Consider the following 10,489-nt stretch of genomic DNA (forward strand, 5'->3'; position numbering starts at 1 on the left):
AAGGCAAAAAAGGATCGAAAAAAAAGTGTACAACAGAATGTGATTTGACAGGTTGGGTGGTCAAATCACATTCTATTGTACACTTTTTTTCTTGGAAGCTTTTTGGCTTTTTCGGGCCTCTGGTTGTCCGTTTTTAACATTTTTGAAGCTGTTTCAGGCGTTTTGTTCCGCTCTGGATGCGCGTTGATGAGATTAAAACACTAAAATTTGCACCCTATAAGATATAATAAAGTAGCTCAGATATCCTCATTGAATTCAAAGTCGGTGGTCTTTCTTTTTTTCTCCTTTTTTTTATTTTTCCCCACGTTACGTTGGCCCTCGTTTGATTGGTGGAGGGTTATTTTCCTTTTGGGCTAAAAGGCCCCAAAATGAGCTTTGACTTTTCGTAATGCCTTGATTGCATGTGTTATATTGCTTTTTTAAAACTCCCAATACTCAATGCCCAAACCACTAAGTAGGGAGTGAGCGGTCCAAATTTCATTTTCACATAGACCCATTAGGAGAGATAAAAACCCAAAGATCATGTAGAAAAAGAAACTCATCAATATATTTGCTTTTGGGGTTTCCTTAGCGTTAGTATTTCCTTTGTATAGTTAATGTGAACATTTGAATTTTGGGCTTAACGTTACTTTATATGTGGAGACTTTTGGTGGTGGTCATCACTTGTTTAAAATCTAATCTAATTCAATGATTTGAATGTCAATGTCCAACATGGCTACTTTACTTTTTCTAGTCCTCTTCTAGGCTTGTAATTTCCCAAGTGGTTACTTTACTTTTTCTAGCCTAATCTCTCCTTTTCTCCATTTCACAATACATTAGGTCGATTCTTACATGGCTACTTTACTTTTTCAAGTGCTCTTCTAGTCTTGTAATTTCTGAAATGGATACTTTACTTTTTCTAGCCTAATCTCTCCTTTTCTCGATTTCACACATGTAATACGTTAGGTCTTTTTCTTTGCAACGAGAGTTGGCTTGCAAATTGCCAACCTTGTAATAATATTGAAACTTAGGCTACCACAAGAGTGAGAAAAGGACATGTGAATGAATCAAAGCGATATTGAAGAATTGCCTTGGTTATAATGCATTCTGACTAATTCAATGGCTTGGCACAACTTAGCTTTCAAAGAAGTTGAACGAAACTAATCAGAATTTTCAAAGTCTAATTTTTAAACCAGGCTATAACTCTCTTAATCACACTTGTAGATTTTGCAGTAAGATATAGTAAAATAGTAGTATTGTTCATACAATAGCCCGGAACTGATCAGATCAAGCTGTATATTTTCATGCTTGACAATTTATTGTCGTCAATCTACGTGATCAGAGCATTGAGCTGTATGTTTTCATCTTCAGACGACTTAGTTGGAGAATTGCTCTCCTTCAAAAGTCTGGCCAAATTGCCAGTCAGATGGCGCAACGTTGTAAGATATCATAGCTTTCCCATCGCTCGTTTGCACTTTCAATGATAGCGCCTGCCCTCTTAGAACGATCCCGCACTGCCAGTTTTGTCCCCAGTTCCTTGACATAGGAATCCATCCGGTGCGAGAACCCTTTATGGCAACAGCAATTACATCCCCCTTTCCTCCCACATTCGTGACCAACACCAGATTGAAGTTTGGATTACCGTTGATGGTGAACCGAACCCCGCCTCTCTTTACGCACGGGACTCTGCGTTCGATGCAGCATAACCCGCTTAGACATTAGCCTATGATCGACAGAGACGTTACATCACGGAATTCGAAAGAGTATCGTCTACAATATTGAGTAGTCAGTGAACGGAAGTGATCGACGGACCTTCTGTATTTCACCGGAACAATGCCGGCGTGCCAATTTGCGATCTGTTCGAAAGCAGGTTGGGCCATATCGAAATGCTCCAAAGGTGGGTTGCACCAACCGCCATTGTTGCTGGCAAGGGCATAATTTGGTGGACAGAAATTTGTAGCCGTGATGAAGGTGGAAGGGCTGCCGTGGAGACACCACTGTGGGTCGTCCGTGCATCTGATCTCGAAGCATGCGCCGCAAGTTGCACCTCCACTGAATAGAACGGTGCTGAGAGCAGCAGTGCTGGTGCCGTAGCCTTGGCTGTACAAGTTCCCATACCCACAAGCGCCAGCTGCGAAAGAAAGAGTCCTAACATAGTCAACAACTGCCTTAACACGCAGATGCAATTCATAGAAAAAACATCGAAGCCACTTGTTGAGTTGCATCACCCATCGTGCCCGACGCATCGCTGCCTCCATAGAAAGTAGCATGAGCGTTTTTCCATCCGGTGTTCCGGTGCCCGTGATGAGGAGCGGCGAACAGACTGTTCGGCAAAATGAACCAAACCAGAAGCCGTAGCAGTAGAACCTCTCTTGCGAATTTCCACAGTTCCCTGCATGAGGAGACTCGGGCGTTACGATTTCCATGCCAAAAGAGTTTAATCCTGACGAATGCTAGCTTGAAAAGGCATGCTGCGACAGTCCTGCAGGAGACGATATACAACCGAAGGAAAAGATCTCGCTTATCGAAATTTCTTCAGATACGAGCGCAACGTTAATGAGTTGAGTGCCTTTGCGGCGACAAATGAACAACGAGCTTTAACGATGGAAGAGAAATGTAATCTAGAAACACAATGAAGATTCTAGCTACAGAATGTTGTGGGATTCAGAAGCTGCAATCCCACGATTAATCAAAGGTAGCGAAGGTTAACTCCAATTCAAAACACGACGAAATGATCAATGTGAGTGAGGACTACAAACGAAGAATCTGCAACAAATTAGTAAGGAAGGTGGCAGTGAGATGTTGCGTGCAATCTAAGAAGTGCAGAAATGCAATCTAAGCAAGTGCAGACAGAACTAGCGGTGGTGAATGGATGTCGGAAGAGTGAAATGTGAAAAGAAAAAATCGACTGAAGGGGGGATGGAAGCAGCAAGAGACGAAGGGAAGGAAGGCAGAGTACATGGAGTGGAGGTGGGAGCTGTGAGCTTCAAAGGATGAGGATATGGCAGAAGAAGCTTCAAATGAAATTGGCTATGGCAGGGTAAAAGAAGAAACTTATACTTTTATACCACATTTGAAGCATTGACCGTTAAAACCGTTTGCTCCCTTCACCTTGACATGAAAGGCTCCAAGACTTTATTCTCATTGCCTCCATCTATCATCCCACACTCCCTCCATGGATTTGTGGTACTTTCCCACTCAACATTGCTCCTCCAAGCGTTTCTCGCCTTGAGTACATGGACACATACTGTATGTAGGCTCGGAAAATTATGTGCCCGTAGTCTTGCCGTCACCATTGGCACTCCATTTTCTGCATCAAAATTTTGTTGCAATGGACCGCACTAGAGAATCCTCTCTTTCGTCTTTTGTCCTTAGAAGTTAGGCACAATTCACACATATTTGTACAAGGGGAGGGTGAAGGGGCGTTGAACATCGTTGGCACAAAATAATTAGATGAAATTCATATTCACTGTATTTCTTTTCTTGTGACCTGGGTACGTTTTCAATGTATGGACAACCCAAAAAAGTGAAAGTTTGAGGGTCCCATCTCATGTTGATCCAATCAAATGAGTAGAAGCTACTGCAATGTCCGGTCAAGTGTGAAATCAATGCGTGAACACCATTTCCTAGCCTAGGCATCTGGGCATGTGTTTATCGGCCTAAGGAAAAGGTCATATAATGGGTGAAACAAGTATATAACCTGTTGAAACAATTAGGACATACCATCAAACATGGGAAGCTACCGCAAAGCTCAACCTTGCAGTTGTCACCCATAAGAACCACCCCTATCTATGTGAGCATATACCACCTACAATTCATACCTTATGTCTAAATTCGATCAATTGCAAATTTTCCAACTTGGCATGATAAGAAAGAACTTATGAAAATCTTTGAAATGATAAAAACTTTAAATATATGTTTTCTTGAAGACTTCCTCCCAAAAAAGTTGCATGTGAACTCTCACCCCATCCTCTCCCTACACGTTACTTAAAGTTTATCTTAGACAAATACCTCTACCTAAGTCCACCATGTCCCCACCCTTACTTTTGGGATAGATTTCACTAGTTTCATATGGCCATCTAGATATCTTTAAGTTGTGTGGTCCTCCACATATCCATAAAATTTACTTTCGGTGAATCATTTAACATTCTTTACAAGTCCTAACTTTCCATTTGTAAAAATGTTTCTTAAAGAAATGGACGTATGCCCATCACACATACTATGTACGTGACTTGGCAATCCTATTAATTATTGCAAAATTTCAAAAGGACAAGTGCACCTTTATTGTAATTTATACATTCTATAATGGACAAGTGCACCTATGTTGTAGTTTGATTCTACAATGGACACATTTTTTAGGATATGGATATGGACATCCACTATATGTAATTGCCAAACATATCACCACTACTTTACTCTCACCCTATGCTATTGTGAACCTAGCCATAGAAATTGCCGTTTCAACTATTTACTAGGGACTTCAAGATCTGTTGCTAAGAGGGATCTACGTTTTGAGTATAGTTTGACTATATCTTGGACAATTAAGAGAAAGATCTTCTTAGGTCTACAAGAGGACCATGACATGGACTTAGTGTATTTAGGACTTTCGTTTTTATTTTCTAGTTGTTATATGTTTATCGAAGCAGGCCCATCTACAATAATCAAGGTCACATCTTATACATTAAATAGCATTTTCCTAAATACAATTAGGATTCTCTATTTTTTTTCAATTGTTAGATGTTTATTAAAGTAGGTCCATGTACAATACTCTTGCCCCATCCTCTCATGATTTTATTTTGGGACATATTTGTTGGTAAAGCCTATTAGTTTATAGGCTAGCAATAGGTAGCTTTGTAATGACTATGCACTTTATCACTTTTCTTAACACTCAATTCCTCTATCATTGATTGATTTCAAAATTTTAGAATGTGCTAGCAAGCTTGTGCAAAGGAATTTAATTGAGTGGTACAACACCTTAACAGTTTCTTAGTCCACATGGTGCTAACATTATTCCAAGAAAGAAACTATACCCTTCCAACGCATTGTCTATTCTTGTAGACCTTTCAAGCGTTTCAAATCATTTTGACATTCTCTTGAGAAATGTATCCACCACATGCTTTACTTCTCACACTTGAGACACCGTATTCCCAAGTGATGCTTGTACAATGCAAGTAATTTATTTATAATGTTGGAAATGCGTTAAGTTGAACTCATCTTTAACCTAGCTCAGAACTCATGGTAGACTTATATGCTCTAAACACGTTTTGGCTCATTCTTCTTAACCAATCTACATCAATTGGCAAGGATTGCTTTGAAAGGTTTCCCACTGTGTGGTGCAATTGTCAACAAAGGAACCATACTAGGATCCATAACTCAAGGAATTAGGTAGCAAAATATGTTGAACTAATGACGTAAAAGTGTTACAATCGAACATTAGTACTTTACAACTAAACAGAATACAGTCATGATTATTAAAAAGTTAAAAGCTATATGAAACTAACTATTGTTTCTCATGATATTCAGCGAATTATTAAGTGTTTCAAACAATCACTAGCATTATCCTTCTCAATCAGTCCTAAAAGTCTAAGTCTACTTCAAATGGTTTCCCATGTTATTTTCTGTGTTTCTTAATTTAACCCTTTATAATAGCTACAATGTATCTGAAAAAATATGAAGAGGGGAGAGGAGAAGAGTGGAGATGAGGAGAGAGGGCACAGCTAGAGAGCACACCACAAATGACTAATTATACACTAGATTTATTTGAAAAATAGAATATATACAAATCCATTTAGGGTTAGGTTAGGGGATCTAACCCTTTCCTTTATAGCACTCTATAAGGTTAGTGCTATGCACATATGATCACGTGATGGTGCTATGCACACATGATCACATGATGTTGAGCATGAACTCTCAACACCTTCCCTCATTATCAACATCAACACCTATTTCATTAATTTTGGACTTTTTGTGTTGTTTTTGGACGAAGCCCAAAAATCCTTCCCAAATGAAAACTTTAATTTGTGAAAGTATCCTTCCCAAATCAAAATTTTACTTTCTGAAAATATTCTTCCCAAATCAAAAGTTCACTTTGTGGCACTATCATATTCACATAAAAATATTATTTTTTCAATCTATACTTTTGCACCAACATGCAAGAATTTGAAATAATCCTATATTAGAAATTCTAGCTATATCTAAGTTATTTGTTAATTTAATTATTTTTAATATTTTTCCTTGATGTTTTTCCTTCCCAAATCAAAAGTTCACTTTGTGGCACTATCATATTCACATAAAAATATTGTTTTTTCAATCTATACTTTTGCACCAACATGCAAGAATTTGAAATAATCCTATATTAGAAATTCTAGCTATATCTAAGCTATTTGTTAATTTAATTATTTTTAATATTTTTCCTTGACGTTTTTCGTTGACATGATAAATTTATAAATCCATGAAAGGAGACTTAAATATTTCATGAAAATAACATTGTCACTCGCAATATGCACAAAATTTTTAAAACTTTTAATAAATAGAAAAAAGACATGATGCCATAAGACCCAAGTTTTGTATTGAACCAAAGAGATATAATAGCAATTATAGCTATTATTATATGATTACATTGAGAGACGTTGCTCTCAGCTAGAGTCTTTATATCCAAAATGATATAGATTGAACATATGTTTACAATTTAAATTGTTGCTCTTAAAGAGCCTCAATTCGTGCCATCTGCATAATTTAACTCCCCATTGTCTTATTGCTCAATGTCACGACAGTCCCTTGCCAGGTGCCATCTGCATAATTTGAGTCCCACTTGTCTTGCCAAGCCTTGCCCCTCGGGTGCATTGACTCCCCATTGTCTTATTGCTCAATGCGATAGTCCCTTGCCAGGTGCCATCTGCATTAACTCCCTATTGTCTTGCCAAGCCTTGACCCTTGGGTGACATCCAGTGTAAAATACAGGTGCCATCTGCATTAACTCCCACAAGTTATCTTGCCAAGCCTTGCCCCTTGGGTGCATTGACTCCCCATTGTCTTATTGCTTAATGTGATAGTCCCTTGCCAGGTGCCATCTGCATTAACTCCCTATTGTCTTGGCAAGCCTTGACCCTTTGATGACTCTGATTATAATTGTCTTGGATTGGCTCCTTGCCTAGTACCCAAATAAAATCCTTCAATGGACTTCAATACAAAGCTTTAATCATGGACATTCTTCATTTGCGCTGTCTCCTTCTACTTCTTCATGGCGAGCATCCTTAAAAATTCATGTATATGCAAAATAGTTTGCTGTGGTATTTTTATTTTTCCTTCTACCTCATATCCCATGCGCTTCTTTGATTTCTTTGCCCTTGAATGCCAAGACACTATGATTATCTCCGTCAAAACTTGAGAGACCGCTTCATCATTTGGGACCCACTCCTTCATTATACATTTAGTATACAATGTGTTGTTATCCATATTCTCCTTCCTGCCCTTTGGCTCATACCGTACCGCTGTAAATGTTGTAGCTCTCCCTTGGTCATCTCTTTGCACATCAACTACTTTTGCAACCCAAAACTTCACATTCTCATATTCATCATCCGATGGTCAAACCACAATAAAACAATTGACCTCTATATCTACTTGTGGCATAAACTCTCTCTTCTTCGATCCACAATATGGACGTGGGAGTAATGATACAAATTAATTTTCAAAGACTGGAGCTGGGCGCAAATTTTTATGAACATTTGGCCAAAACATATTGCATTCTTCCTTGACATCCTTTGAGCCTTGCATTCTCTCAAGGTCCTTTATTAAATTTCGTGTCTTGTTAATTACAGTGGTAGTGTGTTCTCTCCAAGTAGGCTTCGAATCAGGATATCTCCGGAGCATTTCCTCTTTGTATGTAATAAATGCTTTTAATCCTTCTATTTCACAATTAGACCTCTCATTGAATTCTTGTATAGGAGCCCATGTTGGATACCTTTCCTTGCTGGGAATTGAAGTTAAGAGATTGTAAGGTTCTTCAGGTTCCCATTTTGTATCATGAGAATACTGTTGCCATTGCATTACAGGTCTTTCATCTTTAAAAAAAAAACGAAAGTAGTGTGGATTGGTATGACCTGTCAATGCATCACCACCTGTTTGTATGAAAGGTAGAATGAAGCTCTTCCAATCATACATTCTTTCGAGCCTCTCACATACTGTACTTTCCTTACGACCACCAACTTGCCTATCATTTCTTCTTACCAAGTCATCTATTGTCTCCACATCCTTGCATTTAAGCTCCCTTGAGACTGTGCTAAAAACCTGATCGATATCCTCATGTGTATGCCCAACATACAAAAATCCACATTCGACCTCATTGAAGATTCGATGAGCAACTAGCATGGAGCAGAATGCAAACATGAGTACATTCTTATTTTCTCGCCAGCAATTATCAGCTTGTATTCTCAAAGTCGATGGTAGGCGACCTTTTTTTGCATGTACATTGCAAATTGCCTTCATAATAGATGTTACAACTTGATTCCTATCATGTAGATGCAAGGAATCAATCCATATATCTGCAAAGAACTTAATTCCATGCACTAAGACTCCACATAGATGTGCCTTTAGAAAGTGCTTTCCTTGTAATTTAGGTGGAGTGGCAACAAAACGAGGCAATGTTGTTGTATTCTGATCCATGCCATCTACAATAAGGCACATGTAGTCATCAGGATGCGAAATAGCTTGCTCCTTCCAAAATGCATATTTTTGTCTGGAATGTCGAATAAGGTCATGATCAGATTTTCGGTTTTTTTTGTATAATTCCCTTTGATTTGGACATGTTGCACTCTCAATCGCTCGCTTTAAATCATCACAGACATTGCACTTTGACATTTTTTGCCTCCTTGGGATTTTAACATATCCAAAGTTCTTCTTCCAAAGAGTATACAAAGTATGAGAAGAAGCTACAGCATCCCCTCTTTGCCTTTGCTTTTCTGCAATAGAATCAAATACTTCGAGCTTTGTCAAGCCCATTGGAAGGTGCATTTTAGTGATCGCATCACCGTTAGGGAGTTTGGTAGATATATGGGGTTAAGGTAAAGCATTTTCATGTATGAAGTCTTTGAGGGGGAAGAAGGGAGCACTCAGGAAGAGATAAGGAGACACCAAAAAGTGGTGGAGCAAAAGCTACTCCAGCTTATTCCTCTATCATATATATATGAGTATACATGGGCACTGTACAAGTGGGTGGGCACACTGCCCTTTACCCCAACAACCTCCCACTTAAAGGCAGTGTGCCTTTAAGGGAGTATAGTACACATATAATACAATCAGCCATAGGCTGAAAAACAAGATGACCACACCATCATCCTATGCCCATCGGCACTTTACAATGTGCAAAGTGCATAGAGGATAAGCTGCTAGCAGACATTAGGTTTGCAGGATAGAAAATGACAAGCTATAGATGCCTGTCAACCAAGATCTCATGCCAGATCTCACTGGGAGAGTGAACTCTCACCACCACGTGCTCCTGTGCTAAGTCCATAGCACCTGAACTATCACTGTGTAAAGAAAATGTCTCTGTACCACCTGTGACCATAAGCACATGCCCTACAATAGACCTCTGCTGGTCTACCCAACCTGCATCACCTGCATGCTGCTCCTGGAAGCATAAGGACCTGATGTCCACAACTGCTTCCCTACTGCCAAAATCTACCATAATCATGCTACCAACTCCCATTGCAGCAGAAGTAAGAACCGGAAGTGTAGCCCCAATGGCAAACATGTGAGAACCAAGTCTCAACACAGTCATGGATGCATGAAGTACTATGGCTGCCATATCAACCATAACTTGCTGCTCAACTGATCTGTGATCATCAAACCTGTAGTGTTTCAAGTATGGAGCCAATATAGGCAATGGAGTACTCAGTAACTTCCCCCTCTCCATACTGAAACAACCAAGTATCTGACAAACATCATCAAGACCATGCAGCGCCCACTGCAAAGCATCCCTCTCCATAAGGAACCATATGGCAAGTAACCTCAGAAGGATAGCGACCTCCTGAATACTGAGACCATAACCTGTCTCACTGCGCATCACATCCTGAGCTCTCATAACGGTATCAAACCTATGAAGCCAAGCTCGAGGGGATTGCTTCTGGCCATGGAGGCACTTACGAAGCAAACATATCAATGATTCCTGCCCATGCGCAATATGACTCGAGTCAATAACTGCAGAAACCACATCTGTCCTGGCATAACCAGCCAATGGATCATACCAGGCATCATTAGCCAAGGTATCCTCCTCACCATGCATAGCCTCATCCTCATCTGCAAGAGGTACTCCGCATCCTGGGAGTAAACTGTAACTGTCCATAGAAGATGCATCAACAATCTCCATAGGAGTATAAACCTGTGGAATACTAGAGACATCTGACTGTCTCTGACCAAAATCAGGAAGTAATCGTGGCTGTTTCAACTTTATAACCTACTCACCGTGGGAAAAACCTCCCACTCCAAGGGATATGGGCTGTCCCTGCGTAGAATT

General features: G+C 39.6%; 1 protein-coding gene across 1 annotated transcript; it reads right to left on the reverse strand.

Moving 5' to 3' along the window:
- Positions 1-1,337: 1,337 nt before the first annotated feature.
- Positions 1,338-2,998, reverse strand: LOC147901618 (expansin-A10-like). Its single transcript, XM_087374938.1, has 4 exons — positions 2,939-2,998; positions 2,208-2,371; positions 1,792-2,110; positions 1,338-1,665 (listed from the first exon to the last, which is right to left on the reverse strand). Coding segments are annotated over exons 1-4 (795 nt in total). The 5' UTR covers positions 2,941-2,998; the 3' UTR covers positions 1,338-1,355.
- Between the last annotated feature and the right edge of the window lie 7,491 nt (positions 2,999-10,489).

This window comes from Dipteris shenzhenensis, chromosome 5 (assembly GCF_047967505.1).
Source record: "Dipteris shenzhenensis isolate YYH24624 ecotype China chromosome 5, Dip_SZ_1.0, whole genome shotgun sequence".
NCBI lineage: Eukaryota > Viridiplantae > Streptophyta > Polypodiopsida > Gleicheniales > Dipteridaceae > Dipteris > Dipteris shenzhenensis.